The 27072-nt window shown below is 30.4% G+C and overlaps 1 protein-coding gene across 1 annotated transcript in view; it reads right to left on the bottom strand.

Moving 5' to 3' along the window:
• Positions 1–25555, bottom strand: part of LOC142333444 (uncharacterized) — a 37002-nt gene extending 11447 nt beyond the window's left edge. Inside the window, exons 1-2 of the mRNA XM_075380549.1 lie at positions 24898–25555; positions 1409–1637 (exon numbers count right to left, since the gene is read on the bottom strand). Coding sequence (XP_075236664.1) covers positions 1409–1637; positions 24898–25059 — 391 coding nt within the window. The 5' untranslated portion in view covers positions 25060–25555. The remainder of the gene's footprint in view (positions 1–1408; positions 1638–24897) is intronic.
• Positions 25556–27072: the final 1517 nt, after the last annotated feature.

The raw sequence follows: 27072 nt of genomic DNA, 5'->3' as shown, positions 1-27072 counted from the left end.
AAGGTAAATATTTTGTTTTCCTGATATTGCAAACTAAAATTTAAATACCTACTACACTAGTACAAAAAGTTAAAGGGACACCTATATTTTATGATAAAAAATGATTCTATTCAAATTAATTTAACCTTGCAACCAAAAGGCGTAGAGAGAACAAAAAAAATTAAAGCTTCAATATTCTACTTTTTGACAATGTACTTCAAATTTCAATAACCATCAAATTAAAAAAAAAAATCAGTCAGAAGAAAAGTTTTAAAAAATTTGAAAATCTTTCTTCGTATTTGATCGAGTGCATCAAAATTTCGGTGGAGACGAAATTTTTTCGGTAAACTGCATTAAAATCGTTTAAAACCTAAGACTTTAGCTTTAATTATATTTTTTTGTATGTCTCTACGATACAATTGTAATTTTTTTGAAAGCCATTTTTATAAAAAAAAAAAAAAATATACTTCCAAATATGATTAAATATGCGTTTTAATTGCTCTCATTTAAAATGTAAGTTTCAACTCACGAGATACGAATATGCCACGTTTAAAAACAATATCGCTGTTTTTTAAGATGCGCTCTTAAAAAAGGCAATTGCAATTATTGTATTTAAACGTGGCATATATCCTATTTCTGAGTTGAAATTTACATTTTAGTTTGAAATATCAGAAAAACATCATTTTTGTCTTTTTTTTTAATCAGCCATCGCCTTCCTAGACCTCCTTTCTTTCTTTCTTTCTTTTCCTGTTTAGCCTCCGGTAACTACCGTTTTTAGATAATTCTTCAGAGGATGAATGAGGATGATATGTATGAGTGTAAATGAAGTGTAGTCTTGTACAGTCACAGTTCGACCATTCCTGAGATGTGTGGTTAATTGAAACCCAACCATCAAATAACACCGGTATCCACGATCTTTCCTAGACCTCCTGAACGCTCCCAATTTTGTGTGGACCTTTTACCGCCCCCCTGAAGGCCTCCAACGCTCACAAGTGGGCGTTATTACCCATTTTGAGAACTAATGATATAGGTGAATATTACTCATTCCATACATGAATCTTATTCGCTCTATAATGATTTTTTTTTCTTTGTAAGTATGAAGGTTAAAAAACATTAATTTTTCTTATCTTTAAAAACGGATATTTTTGTTTTTTAATTGATTATAGGTTTGTATTAACATATTTTTATTTTGAATAATAAATGGCATTACATCTGTTAGATCAGTTAAACGTAATACTGTATAATATATTTAATAACACAATTTTTGCAGTAAATGTTACGTTGACGAAAGTATAAATATTTCAGGAAGCAGTCACCGATATAACCTTGAGTAAAATTATTTTTCTTTCCTTAAAGATAAATTGTTGCCTTCTATAATATAATAAATTAATTACAATATTAATAATTTAAAAAAATAAAGTTGATTTACCATTTTGCGGTCCGAATGACATCCAAAAGCCAGGATTTGACGGGTTTAGTATGTTGAACTGGTATTCTACAGTACCTGCTTTTTCACTCCAATATAATTGTAATTCAGATGGTTTATCTCTTTTTGAAAAATGTAACACTGGACACGAATCCACGAACGTAACTCCCGGAGCATAACCTCTATCGCTTCTGTGTTGGATAACTTCGACGCCGTACCACATTCCCATTAGCTGTAAAACAGAAAAAAGGAAAATGAATAAATAAATTGTAATGCGGTTAAAATAATACGGAAAATCTTGTTTATGGAGATAAGATTGAAGATGTAATTACTTTATCTGATAACATTTTTTTATGAAGTAAATTTTAGAGATTTAAGACAAGCAGAGGAACTGCGAAACATTATGTAAAATTTTCTTGTAATCAAGTTAATATTACACTTGATTACCTAATTTTAAGAAAGAGAATAATTTTAAGAGAAAGGAATCAGTTAAACGGAATTCATTCATTATTTTAAAGAGTTTTCATTAAAGCATATCACACTATAAGGAAAATAAGGTCTTAACCAAAATTTTACAACGTTCGTGGTCCAAGTAAGTGTATAAGTGCATACGTGTATACGAGGTCTGTTCAGAAAATAGCCGAACTTCACTTTTAGGTAGATTTCATAAGAAAGCTACCTATTGTAATGAGTACCATGTTTCCGCTTCCATAAAATTTAGACAACATATCTTCGTGTTTCACAACCCCCAGACCCCAAAACCACCGTCACTTTAAAAGTTTAAATATATATTTCACTTTCTTGTGGACACGATAACTTCCGTAATTTTGGGCCAATCACTTTCAAATTGATACATAAAATATAACGACCCAAAATCTCGGTCGAGTTCGTTAAGGTGCAAAATTGGACCATAAGAGTGGCAATGGGAGGGCTTTTTTCGAAAAAAAAAACAAAATATCGCTATAACTTTCTTATTAAGTAAAATATCGTAGTTTAAAGTTCCTACTATTCTTTGAATAAGGGTCTAAAACATATCTAAGTAGTGTTTTTATATCACCAACCATTGGCCCAGTGGGTGGAAAAAATGGGGTTTCAAAGACAAAAAATCATACCTCCCTTAATAGGCAAAGTGTCGAATCGGTTTAAAGCGGTCGTTAGTCCTCTAAACATTACTTAAAACTTTTGTCTGAAACAAGTTTTGATATGATCAACCCTTACGGCAAGAGATTACCAAAATATTGTTGAAATTGTAAGAAAATGGGGTTTATCGTACGTTAAACATGTGGAACTTTTTTCGCTTGCAACCGTTGTCGTATTGAGTAAATTTGAAGTTTTTCTTAACTTTAAGGTGGAAACACTTTTTATCTCTTTCTTAGCACCGGTGAAATCTACCTCCGCCTTCCGGCGTGCCAAAAGGGATTTTTTCAATTTTTATTATTAATTTTACAGATTATTGGTCCTTGTCCCAAAGTACTTCAAAGTTCAAAGTACTTCCATCCTCTATTCACACGCTTTTCCCAGCGGTGTTTCCACTTCGCGAAGCAGTCCTGGATAGTTTCATTTGAAATCGCCTTTAAGGTCCGTGACGAATTTACTTTAATGACATCAATAGTCTCAAAAGGGCATCATTTTGTCGTTGATTTTTATTTCAGAAATAAGAAAAAATCGCAAGGAGCCAGGTCTGACGAGCGGGGAGGCTGAGGAAGAACAGTAATCTGATTTTTGGCACAAAACTGACAAAACCGATTGTGCGGGCGTGTCGTCGTGGTGAAGAACCGTGAGTTGTCTCGTCACAACTCTGGTCTCTTTCTGCGGATTTTTTCACGTAACCGTTGTAAAACGCCTTGATAGAACGCACGGTGCACTGTTTTACTTTGAGGGAAGGATTTAAAATGCATAATTCTTGGAGTGTGGAGATCCTTTGCCCATCTATTGTGATGATTGAACTTTTGTCTCGATTTCGTAGCCGTAAACCCGGCTTTCGTCTCCTGTTTTGATCTTTTGCATGAATGTTTCATCGTCGTCGGCTCGTTCAAGAAGTTGCCGACAGGCTTTCAACGTTCTTTCTGCTGTTCCGTCATCAAACGAGGAACAAACGTTGCTGCGACTCGATGCATGTTCAATTTTTCAGACAAAATGTCACGGCACGATCCAATCGTAAAGATAATCTTTTCTGCAAGTTCTGTGACTGTCAAACGGGCGATTTACACGCTACAGATCGTTGATTTTCTGAACGCGGGTGTCATTGATTGGAGTCGAAGGCCTTTCTGGCCGAGTGGATTGACGATCGCTTTTATAATCGTAAATATGATTCTTAATGTTGCGTACGACCCAGAGAATCATCTCCTAAGCTTGTTTCAGAAGTTAAAACGTTTCTGTGAAAGTTTTCCCCAGTTTCATACAAAATTTTACGTTTTATTGTTGCTCCCGAAAATCACAAATTACAAAAACCGCTGCTAACATTTAAACGTGTTGCACTCAAATAACAATATCAGAAAAACTAAAAGAGATATCAGCAATCCAAGAACATGGGGTTACAGAAGAGGTTATGTGGAACACATTGCTGCCGACCACACGTCCCTAAATATCTTCCTTGGAACGTAATTAAAAATCTGTTATTTTCTGAACAGACCAAGTGCTGTTACTCGATTCTGCTCTTCCGTTATCGTCTTCTACCAACATAATAAATCTGGCTAATAACAGGTGGCAAATTAAATTTTTTATTTTAATTAGGAATTAATTCTCTATATACGTATGTCATAAATTGTCATCACCCAGCAGATTTTACATACCTTAGACCGTTTCTTTGGCGGACAAGATTTAAGTACAGCTATTTTAAACAAGGTGTCTTACGTAAGATAACCGTACTTAAATCTTCTGATTTGCCAAATGAGATCAGAATCATATGATCAGATCAATATTATGTACAAATTAGTTAATTAAAATTTTATAAATGTAATAAATTATTATGTACTGTTCTTAATTAAGTTTGACTATTTTAGTTTATAATACTAATCGTAATTAATTTCATTATTCATTCAGAAGATTCATTTTAACTGCTTACCACACCTTCAATTTGGTAAAAATTTAATATACGTTACGTAAAATCAAAATAAAATTATAGGAATCCTTTTGACGTGACAACGTCTAATAAATCGATGAACGCCGGCAGCACGCACGAAAAATTGTCCCGTTCCGCCTGAGCCGAACCGAACCGTCGTGCAATGGAATATACTATCATGTCAAGCAGGTTTTGGCGAGCTTTTCAAAAACAGGAATTTCATGAATTTGTTTTATGATTTCAATTTCATCGTTTTAAATTGACACTTTATCAACAATGATTTGATTAAAGTTTATTTCTATAGCAAATTATTCGTAATTATTTTTGAACAAATCATTCAATTTAAACTTGCAAAAATTAATAATATTAATTATTATTAAATGAAATGAAAAATGTAATATTAACGTGTTTCATTAGCTTATTAAAAAATCACTTCGATCAATTTGTTTGTTTAAACAAGTAATTTTTAAAATAATCCAAATCATGTATGAATTTAATTAATTGGTATTTTCATCTAGCCCAACGTCAGTTTCTCAAAAAAAACATATGTTTACTTCATAAGGATAAGAAGTTTTTTTTGCGACATTACAATCAAAGGTCGACGAATAATTAAAAATTTCACATGTAATCTGTCATAAGGACAATGGACAATATAAAAAAGAAGAGTTTTACTTAAAATTTAAGTTTTATTTGCATTTAAGTCCTACCCTACTAAAGGCACTTGTATGTGTATGCGTTCTTAGCTGAGAACATGCTTTCATTATCGAACATACTGCCCGTCAAAAAATCGTGTCTTTTCTTAAATGTTTATAAACAATAAGTAAGAAGAAGCAACACCAGCAAATAAGAGAAAAAAGAAAAAACATATTTACATGGTTGAACATACTGCCTGTCAAACAATCATAAACGTTCATCTCAAATATTTACAAAACAATAAATAACAACAGTAATAATAATTGCAAAATAACTTATAAATTTTACTATCGTAATTCATTCATTCAATATCTTAAAACAATATTCTCGATACAAATAAATCGATACTGAAAATACTGTGGATTCACTAATGGGTATTAGTGAATCCATAGTATTTTAATAATAATAATAATAATAATAATAATAATAATAATAATAATAATAATAATAAATAAAACACAATAGAAACAAAAGTATAAATAATGAGAGTTTAAAATCCGCATTATTTATACAGACTGTCCCATATAAAACGCAACTCATCCATGAAATTTCAAAAGTCAATCTTACTCCACTACTCGTTACAGAAATGGACTCGTCCAACATCTGAACATCGCGGCGACGCAGTACAAGACTACCGATAGTAACAACAATGCAATCATAACGTTCAGTGTATTGCTAGAGATAAGATGGTGTTGTCGCTAGATGAACGTGTTTTCATTGTTGAGTCGTACTTCAGTACGAAATCAGCGGTTGCAGTGCAAGATTTGTTTCGCCATAAGTACCCAGATAAACCGGCTCCTAACAAAACATCAGTATTAAGGTTAGTCGCAAAATTTAGAGAGACCGGTTCTGTTAATAACAAGGAACACAAAAGATCTGCGTCAGTGTTAAATACAGATACAGTCGCTGAAATTAATTTGTCAATCAACTGTTCATCGGGCGACCAAACGATTACAATTACGACCTTATCGCATTCAAACTGTTCATCGACTTCTTGAGCCCGACAAAGAAAAACGGCTACAATATTGTCAACGGTTCCGTCGATTTCTGCGTGAGGGAATTAATGTTATGGATTCGTTATTTTTCACAGATGAACCACGGTTTCATTTGAATGGCTACGTAAACAGCCAAAACAGTAGAATTTGGAGTGCTGAAAATCCCCACGTTTATCACGAAAAACAATTACACCCGCAGAAGTTGGGCGTGTGGTGCGCGATATCGCGGAAGAAAATTTCAGTTCATCGCATTCTTGGAAGAGAAAGACAGACACTACTGGGTACAACATGACGGTGCGACATCGCACTACGCAGGTTCAACATCTGATTTCGTCGAGGATTTCTTTGGTAATCGTGTTATCGGTCCAGGCTTGTGGTCACCAAGATCTCCAGATTTGACTGCGGCGGATTTTTTTCTACGGGGTTACCTCAAAGAAAAAGCCTACAGCAACAAACCACGAACACTTGAACGATTGAAAGTCAATATTGAACAAGCTGTATTAAATATCCAGCCACAAACTTTGAAAAAAGTTGCAAGAAACGCTGTAAAAAGAATTGAAGCTTGTATTCAAGAAGATGGCGGCCACTTCCAACATTTACTCTAAATGTTTGGTAATGGGTGATAATAATAAAAATTACATTTACATTTACACATGCCTTTTTATTATTTCAATACCTACCAATATAACTTTGGGTTGCGTTTTGTATGGGACACCCTTTACTTTTCATTATTCAATTACTTTACTTTTATATTTTTTCATTATAAAAGCGAGATGTTGTCACGCTCAAATCTCGTGCGAAACATATCTTAACATCCCTTATTCATGATTTCAATACAATACCTGAATTAGAAAATTATTATTACATCTACTACTATTAGCACATATAAAACTGCACGTTTTGTAGTAGTTTTGAATATAATTTTTCTTTTCTTTTTTTTTTAGTAACAAAAATATGAAAAAATTGTCATGTTTTTGTAAAACTGTGACATATTAGTTTATACGAAATATTGCTCCGAATGAGCAGACCTATATTTGGTTGGACAAAACAATAAATAATTTAAAACGCACAGAACTGACATAAAAACGTGAAACATGAAATAAAACTAAAATTGTTTGCAAAACATCCTTATGTATTAATGTTTGGAAAAATAGGATTGAAAAGTAGATAAAAAAAGTTATTTATATTTTTTCCCAGAATCACGTAATTATAATAAAAATAGAAAAAGAAATAAAATAAAATGGTAGAAAAGGAAGTGGATCTTTTTTAGTATTAAATTTGTTTGTGGAAGAAGCAATAAACATTAACTGAGAGAGATTATTTAGTTTTGTTGTACGACATCCACTTTAGAGGGGTTAAATAAAATGCTTCTAAATTTGATGAGGATGAGGTTTAAGTTTAAAAACCCTAAAGCATATATTATATTCTTTACGGCTGGTCACTAATAATGGTCTTTTAAAAGCGTTATGTATAATTCTTTTACACTTTTTTTGTACGTCTTTCTCATAATATGACATCATTAGTGTCAATTTCATGTAGAACATTTTTTTTTTTACATAATTTTATTAGTTTTTAATTATTTTGTGAGATATTCTTAATTTGATGTTTGCGTGGATGAAAAATTAAGTTCTTAGATCGTAACTGTGTTCTTCTACCTTCATCAAATCGTTTATTAATTTGAATTATTATTTTCTACTAGCTCTACCCGCCACGCTTCGCTGTGGCACATTGTGGTTGCATGGATGAGAAATGAGCTAACAATACAAATCATATGTTTCATAGAAGTTTAATTTTGCAGTACTTCTGGATATACAATATTTTTTGTTTTTCCACTGTCTCCTAGATATAAAGGCTATCTGGTTTGCCGACTCGGGAACACGCAACATACAGTTGCCCATGTGAGAAGCAATCCGCATCTAAATCTATAATAATCTGAATCAGATGAAAGTGGATACGTTTTTGTTTTGTTTTGTTAATAAACATGTTTATTAACAAAAAAAATTGTTGTATTGTTTCACATGTGACTGCGGTTGTCGTTAGCTAGTATGGCGAGTGTTCCCCTCGCTTCCGGCAGATGGCGCGGTCACTGGTACACAGCTGACCGTTAAAAAACTGTTTTCTTGCGGTCGTGGGTATGTGACTGATGCGAAAAATAGATAAAAACAATCGTTGATGCGGGTTATATATCGTGCTAAAATTTGAGCTCAATCGGTGCAGAACATTTTGAGTTTTTGAAGCGTACACAAACGAACGTAACATTTTTATATATAAAGATTTGTGGGCCCTTAAGTCGTGCGAAAAAACACATAATTTTAAATGCTTACAAAAGCAGAGTAATGCTTACAAATTACAGAATATTCAAACGGCGTTGATTTCAGATGTTAATGAACTGCTAACGTAAGTAGAAGTTGTGCTGCTTCAGTGCACAACGTGATTCTCGAGTATAAATCTACTAATGAATTACTAATGAATTACTAATGAATACTAATGAACCCCGCAGGTCAATTGAGAAAAAAGTGAGATTTTGATAAAAACGCGATTCGTAAAAAAAAAACACGAATTTGAATTATTTAGAAATGGTTTAGCGGTGTATTATGTCATTTGGAAGAGAATTCGGATATTGTCTTCGACAACGCTTCTTATCGTTAAACGAAAAGAATTCCAGCCGTGTTATAGAAAAACAATGATAACAAAATGCGGCTTAGTTCAAAAGGAATAATTTTTGAAGAGGTTTAAATTAGTGTTCAGTCATTGCAAAGGGTTTCGCGTATTAAAAGTAATTATAATCCGTATAAAATTGGTTTGACACACAACGCCATATTTGTAAGTCGTGTTTTTATTCGGCTCCTAACGAATATGTTTGCCGGCCTCCGTGGCGCGAGTGGTAACGTCTCGGACTTTAATCCGGTGGTTCCGAGTTGGAATCCCGGTCAGGCATGGCATTTTCATACGCTATAAATCATTCATATCATCGTCTGAAGCAATGCATAACGGTGGTTTCGGAGGTTAGAAAAAACAAAAAAAACGAATACTTAGTTGTGTGGTTTCAGTGTTACTATTTGTGAATTCTGTTCTTTGCTTTTACATAGCAAAGAACGCTAAATGATCAAAAAACGATTATTTGGTCATATATATGTAAAAAAATAACCTAACAAAGGATTTTTTGGTCATTATGTAGGGATATTATTTTCTGTGTATTTGGTTATTTCGACTTTTTTTGTTTGCATAGTCTTAAGTCTATCTGGGCTGTAAGAAAGTTGGGTGTTTTAATTTATTTATTGTAAATCATCCTTCTTGGTGGCTTTTCTTTTTGTTTTTGTGTTTTTTTTTGTTTTTTTTTTTTTTAATAAAATACAGATGTTTTAGCTGTTAAATATAATTCAAAGAAATTTGTTACTTAATCAGTTGTGATTTTGTTTACATTGGCAACGGCCATACGGGCTCTTTGTGATTGGTCGTTGTGTTTGAAAGCGGCCATCTTGCATTGATCTGATTGGTTTTCTTTTGTTTACATTTCCATCTGATTTATTAGCCTCTTATTTATTAAAAAACTGTACAAATTAAAAATAGATAGATTTATTAAAAATAGATAAAAACAATGTTTGATGCGGGTTATATATTGTGCTAACATTTTTTTATCGTGTTTATTTAAAAAATAAAATACAGATGTTTTAGCTGTTAAATATAATTCAAAGAATTTTGGTCGTTGTGTTTGACAGCGGGCATCTTGCATTGATATGATTGGTTTTCCTTTTTTTACATTTCCAAATTAAAAATAGATAGATAGATTTATTAAAAATAGATGAAAACAATCTTTGATGCGGGTTATATATCTTGCTAAAATTTGAGCTCAATCGGTGCAGAAAAAATTTGAGTTTTTGAAGCGTACACAAACGAACTTAACATTTTTATATATATAGATAGGTAATTTTTTTTTTATTCATTTTTCTATTCTTTTCTAAACAAGAAATAATTATCAAGGAGACCTCCGTAGCGCATATCTGAAGATTATGGCTACACATCGAAAGCGCCAGGTGTTAGATTTAAAAAAGAAACAACCTGCGTTAAAAAGTAGTTTTTAAAATTTATATTTAATTTTTTTTTTTTTTTACTTTAGTTATTTGATTTATTACAATGTAATAATTTTATATCGATGTAATAATTACATTACATCTATAATCGTAATTTTGTAACTTTACAACAAAAAAAAATCATCTGCGAATATGGAATAAGTTGTTTATACTAGAAAATAAATTAATGAAAAGGTAAAAATAAATTTTAATTTATTTTGTTTTTGTTATAATTTTGAATCCCCTTACCAAATTTTAAAATAAATAAAAAGGATAAAACCTTAAGTAATTTATTATTATTATTATTATTTGACCGGGGCTTTACCACTATTCTAGAATATTTTTTTCTTATAAATTTTATCTCTTAGGTTGCATATTAGTCAGAAGATTCGAAGCCACAACAGTTTCATGATGTTATGTAGAAAGCATCCGGCCGATTAAAATTGAGTTATATTGCGTTTTACAGAAAATTTAACTTTATGCTTTATAGGATATATTCAAATTATAATCATACTACTTTCTTTGAGTCCGTATGCATCAGATGTTTCCTGTATTTCTGCACACAAATTAGAATGAAATCATATCCGTAAGATTTCTGATGATAGATAACAAGATTTTTTTTCTCTTCGTATTAATATTAAAAAATCAGATTTATTTAAAAAAAATAGAAAAAAATCTGATATAGACACCACATGACTTCCTTGTATATCATATTACTTCCTTGTATTAAATTACATATACACTTACATATACACTGTAGCCATAATCTTCAGATATGTATATAATCGAAGTAATTTTTCTATAAAAAGGCTGATACGGTCACCACATGCTTTCCTTGTACGCCATTAAATTACATATACGCAGTATTTTAAAATGACAAGTACATAAAATTTTATTTCATTAATAACTACTGATATTTTTTCTTTTTTTTTATTATTAAAATATTATTTATTGTAAATTTTTTTTACAATCAGAAGTTAACAATTATTAATAAATTAGTATATTTAAATTTAAAAAAAAGTAGATAATGTCGGATTTGAACCGATGTGCCTTCCTCTTGTAAGATCCAAGCATTTCATTAATTAAAATTTTATTTAGCTATAACTCTGGAATCGATGAAAACAAGTACCACTAATGATATATCGTCAAAAAGCTCTCAATGATGTCTTATAACCGCACTACAGAAAAAGTAAAAAATCCAAATTTCTTTGGATTATGGACATTTTTGGCAAATCGATTGCAATCAAAATGGAAGGTGCACAACTAGATGTTACAACAGTCCTAAATCAAAATTTCATTATCGTATGACTATTTGCTTTTGAGTTATACGAAATACATACGTACGTACAGACATACCGAAACTAGTGAAAATGGCTTCAGGGATGATCAAAATGGACATTTCCGTTGAAATCTGAAAACCTGTTTTTTGGACACTTTTTTTGTCTAATCGATTGCAATCTAAAGGGAAGGTTCACAACTAAATATTACACTCCTAAATCCAAAATTTTAACATCGTACGGCTAATCGTTCATGAGTTATGCTAGATACATACGTACGTACAGACGTCACGCCGAAACTGGTCAAAATGCATATTTCCGTTGAAATCTGAAAACCGAAATTTTTCGCAGTCAGAATACTTCCTTTACTTTGTACAAGGAAGTAAAAAGATCTGACATTAAAATAAAAATAAGTAGGACTTTAATATGTTAATATGGTATTGGTATTATTATTATGGTATATGGTAATGTTATGGATTCGTTATTTTTCACAGATGAAGCACGGTTTCATTCGGATGGCTACGTAAACAGCTAAAAGAGTAGAATTTGGAGTGCTGAAAATCCCCACGTTTATTACGAAAAACAATTACATCCGCAGAAGTTGGGCGTGTGGTGCGCGATATCGCGGAAGAAAATAATCGGTCTATTTTTTTCGAGTTCACCATTAATGCAGAACGATATCAGGATATTTTATTTCAGTTCATCGCACTCTTGGAAGAGGAAGAAACACACTGATGTTTACAACATGACGGTGCGACATCGCACTACGCAGGTTCAACTTCTGATTTCGTCGAGGAATTCTTTGGTAATCGTGTTATCGGTCGAGGCTTGTGGCCACCAAGATATCCAGATTTGACTGTGGCGGATTTTTTTCTACAGGGTTACCTCAAAGAAAAAGCCTACAGCAACAAACCACGAACACTTGAACGGTTGAAAGTCAATATTGAACAAGCTGTATTAAATATCCAGCCACAAACTTTGAAAAAAGTTGCAAGAAACGCTGTAAAAAGAATTGAAGCTTGCATTCAAGAAGATGGCGGCCACTTCCAACATTTACTCTAAATGTAAGGCAATGGATGGTAATAATAAAAATTACATTTACACATGCCTTTTTATTATTTCAATACTTACCAATATAAGGTTGGGTTGCGTTTTATATGGGACACTGTGTGTGTGTGTGTGTGTGTGTACATATATATATATATATATATATATATATATATATTTATTTATTTATTTATGTGTAATAAAAAATAACTCCTACATTTATAGAAAACCATAGAAGAATTTGAATTGAAGATAACAAGAAGAAAATAAAAACGATGGGGATACGAAAAAAGAAAGAGAGAATATGAAAGCTGATATAAAACTTGATAATTTGGACTAGAGTGAAAAGTTTTGCTACCTAGGGACCACAATCAACTAATGAAAATAAATGTGGGAGAGATTAATAGAAGAATAGCACTATCTAAAAAAAAATGCCTCAGCTTCACAGAGGCACATCGGACATGGAAATGTCTCATGGTGTCAACGAAACATACGCTTTCGTTTCGAGTTGGTCGATATATCGAGAAAATACTGCGTCGATACACGTCGAATTTCACGTGGTGGAAACAGCACGGTCGTTGTTGAGTTCAAATCCGAATCGGTCGTGCATAAATTCAAGAAATTGAGCACCATTTGGTTCGCGTAGATCCAAATTAAGATTGCCGCTGTGTATGATCGGAATGTCTGAGTACTTTAGTTCGTCGAGTTCTCTAATCAGACCTTTCAATTTAGCACTGTAGACGAACAAATGCAAATTTAAAAAGTTACAGATTTTTTTTAAATGAGGTGTTTGGCGAAATGTACACAGAGACGAGTAAGGCGCGTTTTTCATTTGTTATTGTCTCGACGGAGAAAATGTCACCGATGCCGTTATGATCTGTCGCTCTTCTTTCTACGTTCATCTCGGCCTGGTTAAATTTCAACAGATCGTGTACTACTGTTTGCAACGCGTTGGAATGATTTACATTTTCGAAAATGGCCACGCCTGCAGAGCGAACGGTGTTTCTTTTGAAATGCGAGACGGTACGATAACCAGCTATTTCGAGAAGACCATCGTTGTCGATCCAAGTTTCTGAGAGCGAGAGTAATTTGCACAATAGAATAACGAAATCAGAGCTAATGTCAAGAGAGTGAGCGTTTGACGACTGTGTATTGAACGTGCATAGCGAAGGATCGGCGTTAGATCGATCGAGGAAATCGCGGCACTGATCTCCTATCGTTACTAAATGATGATGTTCAAGACGTTTGAACTCGTCGCTCAAGAGTTTGTTATTTTTTCCGCGATGGCGATAGAACGTGTGGTCGCCGTCGCGATTCGTTAAGATATAATCCGTTCAGAGAGGTGGCACACGAAAGAGCCACGTAAACAAGTAAACAACTTTATTTATACTTTTAATTTACTTTATTTAATAATCGTTATATATTTGAGTTTGACGCATACTTACTTTGGCGGCGCTGTTCTAACCTAAAAGAACAATTTTTTTGTTTTAAAAGAACAATTAAAACAGAAATTTTAAGTCGCCGAATAAAACATAAGCGATAAAAGTATTTCTGATTTGATTTTATTTAGTTTTATAAAGTTTAATTTTAATTGATATTTGTAATTTAGTTTATTTAATAATCATTATTTATTCAAGTTTTACATATACTTACACTGGCGGCGCTATTCTAACCTATTTGTTTTAAAAGAACAGTTAAAACAGAAATTTTACATATAAAATAAACATGCTGCTGAGTGTAACATTTGCTTTATTATTATTTCATATTGTGGTTTTGTGTTATTAATTTTTTACCTTGTGATATTGATCTAATCAAGGATTTTTTAAATTTCTCTTGATCTTTCAGGCAAATGTTGGAGCAGTTCAAGCCACCCAATTAATCCTGATGTGATTTATATAATGTAGTCAATATCGGTCATAATGAAATATTTAGATATTCATTTGTTTGCTTCTTTATAAAATTGAAGCAAATTAATGCATTATACTTTAATGTCTGGAGTCATGTGTCATATTTGAATCAATTTTAATAAAAGTTCTTTATGAATTTGTCTTTATTACAGTCTTAAATGTTTGTTGTTATATAAAATTTTCAGGAAACAATCTTTAATCAGGATTGTAACAGCTAGAAAATTGTATTTTTATTATTAACTTGATTAGGAAAAATTTAAAGATGCTAAATATAAATGAAATAAAATGTTTTCCTTTTTATACAAATATATTTTTATTTTTGGTTGTGATGGATCTTTTTCTTCGTGGTGATTTTTATTTATTCAGCATGAATTTTTTAGCATAAAAAAAGAATAATGACTTTCAGAAACTTTGAAATATATCTTTTTGAAGAATTTGTGTTGAGGCGTATCTTTTCTAATAATAGACTTTTATATTACATTTATACTCAAATACAATTAAAAGTTATAAATTCAAATAAGTCCTTATACTCAAATACAATTAAAAGTTATAAATTCAAATAAGTCCTTATTTCTAAGTTTTATATATTTTAGATTAATCCTTATAAAAATAATGTTAAGTAAACAATGTTTTTTGGTTTATATCATGACTGATTTCACAAATTGTCTTAAGCCGATGGAGAAATACTCTTCTGAAGTCAAAAATGTTTATTCATTAATTGCTTAAGGAGTAAATTAGTAAGTAATCAAACATTATTTTCAATAAAGTAGATTATATTGAAATAAAAGGAAATCAAATTGTACTGTTATACTACCGGTTTAAACTTGACCAACATGAATATTCAATAATTTTTCAAACTGTGGATGTTACATATTTGATAAGAAGGAAATTACTAAATTATAACTGTTAAGAGTATTTTATTGAAAAGTGATATTAGACAACTGGGTGATGTCAGTTAGATGAGGCCAATTATAATATTCCTACTAGATGGTAGAAATAACAAGTCAGTTGTTCTAACAGTCATAAATAATAATATTTAAAAGTATAACTTTATTAATTTTTTTTTCTTAAATGACAAAAAGCAGGTCAAAAGATCACTAAAGTCATAAGCACAAGATAAAAGTCATAAACAGGTCAAGTCAAATCAAGATAGTCCCATATTCAAATAGGTTTCCATTAACCAGTTATTTAAATAATACTTAATTTTCTTGAAGAAGTTAATTAAAAGAATGATTTACAATAAATTATTTAAAAATATTTCTTTGCCTTTATTTACGAGTATTACAGCGGAATGCCAACTATCTAGAATAACCTTTATAAGGCCAGACAAACAGTAATCTGGATAAATAGAAAATTAAAAAAAGGTAATTGTATTTCCTGGACACATTATTTTAATGTTTTATTTGCAACTGAATAAAAAGAGGAAAATATACAACAAAATAATTGTATTTAAATACAATTAAAAAGGTAATCAGAATATACAATTAAATTTAAATAGTTTAATTAAAAAATAAATATAGTAGTACATCACAAAAAACAAAATTAGCAGAAAATTGCTAATAATAAAAAATAACTATAATTTGCAAATAATATCTGAAAGAAATTAAAATTTACTACCTTACTGTTTTAAAAAAACCCCGATTCAAAGAACTTATTAAAAAAACTTACAAAATACATCTAAAATGTTTGATATTCCTACCTGTATTCATCCGCTAACAATTTATCCAATACATCAGTTTTTATTTTTCTAAGATTTCTGTTTTTTCTTTCATTGATAAAACAACCTGTTTTCATTTTTTTCTTTCAAACTTGTTAACAAACAAGAACGATATTGAAATGTATGTTAACAACACTGTAGTTAAATTAATTAAGCGTACAGGACTGATTTTAAACCAGTGATTTTTATAGAGGTTTTAACAATGTAGGCTTAAAATATCCAGTAAGTAATTTATCTGTGTGATTTCATCATGATGTAATGGAAATTATGCAGCCTATCCTAAGTAAAGTTATAAAACTTAGATAAGGCAAAGAATACAGTAATAATGTCAATTTGTTTTAACCTAATGTGTATGCACAATAGAATAAAAACTTACATCATGGTTCATGTTTGATCAGTTAATATGTTTCCATAAACTTTTCAGAAGTTAATTTTATAATTACGTTAAACACAGGCCTAAATTTATGTATTTCTTATGCTACATGAATTACAAAATGCCATAAAAAATCATTAAAACCAAAGATCAATAAAAATACCTAGATTTATTTGAATATTATATTAGATTTAAAAATTGTTAAGAATTAGTTTTTTAAATTTGCCTAAATTTAAAAATTTTTAAAGTTGTAAGCAATCCAGATGGTTGGACATCTGGAAAATAGGCATTTGAATAAATCAGAGTACTACTGTTTATCATGTTTTTGTAAATGAGTTTTAAAAGAACTCAAATGCTGATTGTAAAATTGGCATTGTCAAAAATAAAATAATGGCTGATTCAAATGGAACTGACAATACCCAGTTAACATGATTTGTTAATTGAGCTTAACTGTACAATAAAATAAAGTATGCTGTTAAGATTAAAGGTCAGTATAAGGTGAAATTAAGAGATTAAGAATTTCTTAAAGTGGCTTCAGTTATTCTACAAAGTTCAGTCAGTCTAAGGTCTCACTTAATAGCAACGAATCAATGTTACTACACTGTATTCAACTGCTAATGATTTACCCAATGCAATTTTTTAATTTTTTAATAAATAAAGAAGTAGTTTGATATGGGAAGTGCTATGTTCACAGTTGATACATCAATATATCATTCAATACAAACTGATAATCACTCCATTCAATTAACCAATTTCTACAAACTTTACTACCTGTTTCATTATAACCTTTTCATGGGCTTTGATGTAATATTATCTTTTTACTTTTGTTTTCTACCATAACATAAGTACCACTAATGTAATTATCTGACTGGTGGTTTTCTAAGTCAACTATTGGTTTATTGGTTATGTTTAAATTTTTCATTTGACATCCAGTCAATATTTTTACTACTCTTGACTTTTTTGACATTTCATATTTTATTAGTTTATTATTATTAATTTCATTAGTTGTTATATTTTGTGTTGTTTAGCTCTTTTTCAATGGAAGAGGTGATCATAAGTCAAATTTAAGCCAGTTTTTACATAAAAAATTATTCTTTTAACCAATTTTTATGATTTAAAAAATTATACAAATAATTAAAAAAAAAAAAAAAAACAGCTTTTTCTAAAAAGATTTGCTTGGCAAATGGTTTTAAGCAACATTCCTGAGGTCCATACTTAGAAAGATTATAGCAAATTACGAGTGGCTTGTATTCATGAATATGTGAGCATTTACTGTTACCATAAGTGCAAGTAGTTTGCTTTAACATGAACAGCTAATTTGCTAATCAAAGAAAAAAGTGAATGGGTCCATGTCTGTGTATACGTAAGCCTATACTGCTTCCACAGCGTATCATTTTATAATTGTAAGTATTGATTGTGAAGGTTGGTTAGTTAAAAATGAACAGTTTCAAACACAAAATGGCGTGTGGCATACTGCCATATTAACAAAATTGGATGTGACACTGACATTAACTAAATACACTGAGCCTGACTTACTGCTTGACAAAATTTAAACATGATGTTTGAGAATTTACCAATAATTTATAGTTTAGTGAACTGAGCTCTTGTTATTGAACTACTTTATGATAAGGTTAATTATGAGTAGTGTTTCTTTGTCATACTGCAGTAATCTAATTTATGTTATCAGGATGAGGTCTTGCCTGTGAAATTCAAAATTGCCATCAATTACTAAAATCTAAAATATGTAACATCTCTGTCTCGATCTTATAAACAGAAGTTAATCATCTTCTTAGGTAAATTGATATTACTGAATATTCTTTACAAATTGAAGGATTTAGAAAAAATGTAGATAAATTAGACTTTAATGAATTCTGAGAAATACTATTAAAAAGTTAATTAAACTATTATGTGACAATTGAAATTAGTTTTCTATAAAAATGGAAATTTACAACGAACAGTACTTTTGATTTTGAAGAATTTCTGTTACTTAGGAGGCAACACTTTCATAAAGTGCAATCTGATTTAAAAAAAAAAAATACTCTTGTAATAAAATGTGTAATACTCTTGTAATAAATCATTTTATGTTCATTTTGATAAATTCCACTCTTTTTCTTTTGTTTTACTTACATCTTATTTGAAAATATCTATCTATACCAGCCCACTTTTGTTTGTATGTGCACCATGAAGACAAAAGTGTACTGTATACTTGACTGACCCTTGTATTTACCCTCAAACTTTGTTAAAAGATTATCATTTTATTGTAATTATTACTTTTGTTAATGTTTTCGTGATCATTTTGAGTAAATAATACTTTTTTTTTGCAGATACAATGTATGTTAATGTTCTGTTTCTCACATAAATTAATACATTTTATTTTGTTACTTTACACAGATCTTATGGCTGTGACACATATAAATCATTTGAAAAGATTAGTGCAAGCAGCACTACATAAAACTGATTTTATCTAAGAATAATTATGTTTATTATGCAGTCAGTGCTACTGAAAATAGGAAGAAGGTGTTGCTTGCATTGGTAGGTTTGGTATGGTGATATAAAAAAGGATATTTGTCCTTAGCATTGAAAATCTTTAGATAAATATACTCTTTTGTATATTCTAAAAAAAAAAGAAAAACAATAAAAATTGGGATGAAAAAAACCAAAAAATTGTTTTATATGTTACTAATTGTGCTTTAATTTCTTTCCCAATCAATCTAGGATTTTCCTTAAACTATACGAGGTGCGACAATAAAGTAATGAGACTGATTTTTCTTTGCAAGATGTGGCAGCCCTGCAGCTTGCGTAGGCACACCATCTTTGACCTTGGTTTATAATCTACTTCTAGTCCAAGCGGCACATTGATGCAACTGCTCAGTCGTGAGTTGTGCTGTAATAAGTGAACACGTGTTTGTGTCTCTCGTCACAGATATGAAACCGCAAAATATTGCGCGACGGTATGCCATTTCTTTTTGCGTTAAATCGGGTGAAAACGCGACGACAACTTACGGTAAGCTTCAGAAGGCTTTTGGAGAGGAGGTTATGTCAAGAGCTCAAGTTTTTCGGCGGCATAAAATTTTTAGTGAAGGCAGAAGGAATGTTGAAGATGAAGACCGCAGTGGACGACCATCAACCTCACGGACAGATGCCAACTTGACCAGGGTGCGTGAAATCGTACGATCTGATCGAAGATGAAGATTATCCGTGAAAATGATTGCAGAAGAACTCAACATCGATCGAGAAACGGTTCGTCTAATATTAACTGAAGATCTTGGTATGAGAAAGATTTGTGCAAAAATTCTCCCCAAAAATCTCACACAACAGCGAGAAACACGGAAAAATGTGGCAGCCGATCTGTTAGAGCAAACGGAAATCAATCCAGATTTATTGAGCCGTGTTATCACTGGTGATGAAGGTTGGTCTTTTTAATACGATCCAGAGACAAAACGGCAAAGTTCGCAACGGTGCTCAAAGGGATCACCCGGACCAAAAAAAGCTCGCATGTCAAAGTCAAAAGTGAAACGCATGCTTGTGTGCTTCTTCGATTCCAAGGGAATTGCTCATAAAGAGTGGGTGCCTCCTGGAGAAACAGTTAATCGATATTTCTACAAAGAAATTTTAGAAAGACTTCGTAAACGAGTTCTTCGTGTCCGTGCCAACATTGCTGATAATTGGATTCTGCATCACGATAATGCGCCATCATATACTGCTCTGTCAGTACAGCAATTTTTAACCTCAAAACAAATTTCAGTACTACCACAGCCACCTTATTCACCAGATTTCGCTCCGTGCGACTATTTCCAAGAGTCAAAATGGCGGTCAAGGGACGCCATTTTCAAACAACACAAGTTGTCCAAAAAGCTGTGACGAGAGTCTTGGAGGATATTACAGAACATGAGTTCCAGAAATGTTATCATCAATGGCAGAAGCGCTGGAATAAGTGTGTGCAATCAGAGCGAAACTACTTTGAAGGAGACAACACTTAAACGGTAAGCAATATTTTTTCACATCAGTCTCATTACTTTATTGTCGCACCTCGTATATGAATATAAGTCAGATACTACATATCAGAAGTGTGTTATTTCTTACATTATTGATATATTTATTCCATAATATATATCTATCTATATAAGTAATCCTAGGGATTTACAATTAATGTTTTAATTATTGCCTTTTTTCAGTGTATATAAACTTATAACCTAACAAATCAAATTAGATGAACAGCAATTTTGGTTTTGCTATAGTCTTATAAACAGCAGTATAATAATTTTAATTCTTAATATCTTTATAGTCTTTATTGTTGACATAGACATGGTCTACAAAAATTATTTACAATAAATAAAGCACTTATTTGTTACCTCTAATTCATTTATGCTGTACTGAGATGTTATTTTTTATTTAGTTGAATTGATAGATTAATAAATTATAACTTGCTATATTATTTTAAGGTAATAACTTTGGTTTATTCGAAAAAATTTTAAACAATACAGCATATTAAAAAATTAAATCATTTAACTAATAAATTTAATTAATTTGTGAATAATAATAATAATAATATTTTACATAATACTATTAACACATGGAAAGTAATGGTAAATAGTGCATAATAAGTGATTAAGTTAGAGAAACGATTGAATCATATTGAAAGACATCAAATAAAAATAATTATTTAGTGATCTCTTAACACAAAATGATATTACCACTCTTTTTCCTGTTTAGCCTCCGGTAACTACCGCTTAGATAATACTTCAGAGGATGAATGAGGATTAAATGTATGGGTGTAGTCTTGTACATTCTCAGTTCGACTATTCCTGAGATGTGTGGTTAATTGAAATCCAACCACCAAAGAACACCGGTATCCACGATCTAGTATTCAAAAACGTGTAAAAATAACTGGCTTTACTAGGACTTGAATGCTGAAACTCTCGCCTTCCAAATCAGCTGATTTGGGAAGACGCGTTCACCACTAGACCAAACCGGTGGTTAAGATGATATTACCAAGCAGCCAGTTTGTAAGTTCGCTTTGCTATGTATTATGGTTCATTTATATTTTTGTTTAATATTTGCTTAACATTTCAATAGGTATCTGACTGATTGTCTTGAAGTTCAATTATATACTGCATGGTTCAGAAAAGCATCATTTAGAAATCTAAATAATTTCACGTTTACTTGGAATTTTTGAACCTGTGCTGGGTAGCCTATTAGACCCTTAGGAAAAACAGTTTTACTAATTAATTTTTTTAGGTAGCCTATTTTCAATTGCAACTACCTTGCCTTTTTAATAATGAGAAATTACTTTTTAATGTGTGAAAAATACTAAGTCTGCCCAAAATCATCTTCATAAGTAGCAGATACTTCTAGTTCTACTCCTCTGTGCAAGGTGGTGTGTGAAGAAATATTACACTTAAAAAAAAGATAAAAGAAGAATAGAATGTTTCCAGGATTACAATACATTTTACTCTCCCAGCTATTGCTGGGAAATTATAAATAATCTTCATAGAAAAGTTTATAACCCACTGCTCGCAAGTCTACAAAATCTATTTTTGTCAGATGGACATTTGTGCATATGCATGTATGTATGTTGGCCTGAATTTGGTCTTATAATTCTGGACTGTATTGATAAATTTTCTTCACACTTGACAGGTACTTTCAGGGGAGAAAGAATGTAATAAAATTTCTGCAAAAATTGGAAAAAGGTGTGGGAAGTTTTGGCTGAAATAAAATTTCAGATCTATATTGTGGCACTTTACCAAAGGTTTTTCTTACAAAAGTTGAAGTTAGCCATAATAATAAAATAAAATGATTAATTTTTCATGTTTTTTATTTCATATTACATTTTATTTTATCTAAAAAATCTGATGTGGACACTACCATGACTTGTACGTCTATTAAATTACATTTACACATTTTTTAAAATGAAAAGTACATAAAATTTTATTTCATTAAAAACTAATATTTTTTCATATTTTTTTATTTTTTATTATTGAATTATTATTCATTGTAAATCTTTTTTTGCAATCAGAGGTAGTTATTAATAAATCAATATGATAAAATTAAAAAAAAAAATTAACAAAAAGGTGATGAAAAATGATTCAAACCGACGTTGCCTTCCCCTAAGATCCAAATATTTCATTAATTAAGATTTCATTTGGCTATAACTCTGGAACCAATGAAAATAAGTATCTCTTATTATACATCGTTAAAAAGCTCTTAATGAGAACTTATTACTGCAGTTAAGAAAAAATCCAACACAAATTTTTTTTGGATTTTGGGCTTTTTTGGATACTTTTGGTTCAGTCAATTGCAATCAAAAAAAGGAGGTGCACAACTAGATGTTACAACACTACTAAATCCAACATTTCAACATCCTACGGCTAATCGTTTTTGAGTTATGGGAGATACATACATACATACAGATGTTGCACTGAAACTAGTCAAAATGGATATTTTCCATTCTGGAATCTGGAAACCGAAATTTTTCACTATCACAATACTTCTTTTACTTTGTACAAGGAAGCAAAAAGGACAGGTGTATAAAAAAATTTCAACTGTAAATTTCTACTTTTTACAAACACTGTTTGAAGTAAAGCAAAATCCAAAAGAGAAAAAAAGCAAATATTTGAAAAGGAATACAGAGATATAAGAAGTCTACTTTTTAAACATTTTAAGCATGTACTTAAACTTCCTTGAATGTGGGAGTTGTGTGAAGTCTTATCTTAAATTCGTATTTGTACTTTTATATAAAATACTTTTCACAATTCTTTCATAACCATGTAAAATTAAAAAAATTTCTAGATTTTAAAAGATAGAGTTTTCAAGTAGTCTTTAATTACTTTTTACAAATCTTTTGCGTTAATGAAAGTATTTCAACCAACTATTTTTTAAGAAAATATCTTCAATAAATAAATATTTTCTTCAAATTTATATATAATCATACATTTTATAGGTAATATTAGGATGGCTAGAGTTGTATTTAATTGATAAAAAATCATCCTACTGTTTGACAGGTTAGATAAAAAGAAACTATGGTAAAACCTTCATCAACCACAATGTGGTTTCCTTTTATAAAATACTTTTATAAAAGGAAAACATATAAGTTAATATTAAGAGATAAAAATAACAAATTATAATATTAATTAATAATAATGGAAAAGAAAATATGCAAAGGTATTAAATAAATAATATGCATGCACAAAAAAAGAAAAAAAAGTTAGGAAATTATTTGAGCACTTATTATTTGCGACTGAAATTTAATAAGACCCTTTATTGTATGGTGTAATATTAAGCTGTTCTAGATTGGTGATAGATATGTATCACTGTAACAGTCTTAATACTAAGCAGTGATTATGATTAGCGAATAAAGAATGTCTTTTAAATCACTCATTTACACTGTAATGTTTTGTTCAAAAAAACTTTTCATTACAAAACCACCAGAGAAAGTTTAAAAACTTTTCATTACAAAGCTTCTCCAAAAGTTTCTCCAAAAAAAGTCTTTCTAAAAGAAAGGGCCCTATAATGTACCAGTTGAAATGCAAATACTGGACAGTGGGGACTTGTAACAAGAAAATTATATCCATTAACAAAAATACCATGGCCAATGTGTTAAGAAAGATATAACACTGCTACAAAGAAAGTACATCAAGCAAACAAAACAATCTATTTAAGGCTACCTTTGAACTTGAGAACAGAACAGAAAACAAAATCCAAAGTAAGATAGCAGCTGTTTGGAAAAAAATATTAAACCATTACGAAAAGCATCCTGAAGAATGAGATACAGAAAGGTAAATTATTAGACTGTTGTTTAACACCCTGCCTCATCAGCAAAAAGAAGCATGCTCGATCTGAAAAGGAAATGCGGATTTAAATGCGAAAGGTAAGGCAACATACTGGAGAGATGTGATAAAAGTAAACAAAAAATTAAAGTGGAAACAGGCTGGCCACCCGGCAAGGTAGAAATATTGACAAAACAAGTTACATTTTGGAAACCTTTATGTGGGAAAAGGAAAAGAGGTAGACAGAAGAAACAGTGGAAATATAATTTGTAGGTTGCAGGAATAAATCGGTATAGGTAAGCATTAGACAGAAAATCGTGGAATATCAGGGAAGAGAACTATGCTCAGTAATGAACCCATTTTCAAATGTGAATATTAAACAGATGAAATTTAGTTGAATGTAGAAATAATTTAACAAGTAACTCAGATATTTCTTTTTATATTTATGTACATAAAGGTTTTGTAAAATTTTGATCATTAATAACATTTATGTATATCGATAATATAAAATTAAAATTTGAAATAAAAGTTTTAACTATTTATTTAATTATACTAGTAATTAACAAATAATAATCGTACAGCTTACCTGATCTAAGTCCAAACTACGTTGTGAATGAAAATCAGGGCAATATTGTTGTATATTTGTATTTACATCCGTTGTAGATATTAAATTTATGATATTACTCAATATTAGCATGCCAATGAATAATTTAAAAAACACTTCACTTTTCACTGATAGATTAATCATTTTTTTTACAAAATATAAACCAAAAAGATTATGAATTACTTATATTTCTTCCAAATTTATTATTTTAAATTTTTATTATTTTTTTTATTTATAAAAAAATGTTTTATTAATACATATTCTATTTTATTTTATTAAATTTTTAAAGAAACAAAAGAAACTTTATTGATTTTTTTTTTTTTTGCTTTATGAGAACCTGTTTCCCTTATTTGTGTGGTATTTTTAATTTAAAAGAAACAAGTGCTTCTTCTATTGATTTATGTATTATAATCTAAGTTAATTCCGTACTGTAAAATATAAGTTGATTATTTAATGAATTATATTTATGTTCGATGCTGATATAAAAGATAAGAAGGTTATCTTTAGAGATGGATCCACAATCTACTGCACTGTACTGTTTTGTGTTGCCCACTGTCTGCTAATATACTAATAATCTAGTAGCTGGTCATAGCATATGCTGTACTATGCATGCCTGCTACTACTATGAGAGAGTCAATTAGTTGTGTTAAACAGATTGGTCCAATTTACAATTGTCATTGTGGGTGTAGTATAAAATGTTTTTTGTTATTATGTTTTGTGTGTGTTTGTGTGTTTGTGTGTGTGTGTGTGTGTGTGTGTGTGTGTGTGTGTGTGTGTGTGTGTGTGTGTGTGTGTGTGTGTGCACATACAAGTGTTTTATATATATTTGTATAATGGTCATAAAATTGGAGTAGTCAGGGAATTAAAAAATAACAAAGGGGTCAGACAATAGTGGGTAGTTTAATATGACTTTCCCTGTGTATAAACATAAGCCACACACCATGCATCAAATATATTTAAACCTTTACCTGTTAATTAATCAGCTTCATTATAACCTCTTTACTTTGACTTTCCCCATTAACCTGTGATTACTCAAGTCTTCAATTCTTTTTTTAATATGATCTTTTCAGACCCTAAGAAACCGATTGTGTGTGTGTGTTTATAGGAGAGTATGTGTGTGTGCGTGCGCGCGCACGCGTGTATAATCTACAATTAAGTTTTATGTAGCAACTGATCATGCATTTGTTGATTGCATCAACAAAAACATGCCTTTCATGTGATTGTTCTTACACAAACGTCATTATCAACTCGTTACTACGTCTTTTGAGTTTCTTCTCAAGTTTTTTTCTTAACCCTCGCTTATCAATTTTTTTTTCATTGATGAAGTAAAAAATATAAAAACCTATTTCAAAATTTTAATCAGCAATTGCTTAGAATGAGATCAATATAAAAAAATGATTCATTTTATTTTACCTTTTACCCCTCCATAATTTTTCCTATTTTACAAACCATTTATTGTTTTATTTTTTTGCTCATGTAGTTATCTGTAGTATATATTACTGATAAAAGAGCTGTATGTATCTGTAAATAAATTTGAGGACATCTTTTTAATGTAGTGTAGGTTTGGTTTATGTCTAATCATTGTATTAGACTACTGAAATTTTTCAGTATTATGTAATACAGTGCCTAAAGTAAAAACATTACCTTGTTAAAAATATCTTATGAGGACACTACATGACTTCCTTGTACGTCTATTAAATTATATACGCACATTTTTCGCTGAACTTAATTTAAACTTATTTCATTTGAAAGTGAGATACGATCCTCCAATTCTTTAATAAAGTGGACAGTTACACAAGTGCTAAAATATTCGTTATTAACATCAAATATTTATACAGTTATTAATTTATCAATCTTACCTGAAATATTAGGATAGAGTAAAAGTCCCTTTCTTACTCTTTAAATAAATGTATGTCATATCTATCTAATACTATGCTTTTTAAATTATTATGATATAATCATCTACAGAATGAAAAAAAAATAAGAATAATCAGATGTTTCACCAAATATGATGTGGACAAGACATGACTTACTTGTATGCCTATTAAATTACATATACATATTTATTTAAAATGAAAAGTACATAAAATTTTATTTCATAAATAACTTCTGATATTTTTTCATTTTTTTTTTTTGTTATTATTATTGAATTATTAT

Source organism: Lycorma delicatula, chromosome 12, assembly GCF_047948215.1.
Source record: "Lycorma delicatula isolate Av1 chromosome 12, ASM4794821v1, whole genome shotgun sequence".
NCBI classification, from domain to species: domain Eukaryota; kingdom Metazoa; phylum Arthropoda; class Insecta; order Hemiptera; family Fulgoridae; genus Lycorma; species Lycorma delicatula.
This window is presented reverse-complemented; position numbering and strand designations above follow the sequence as displayed.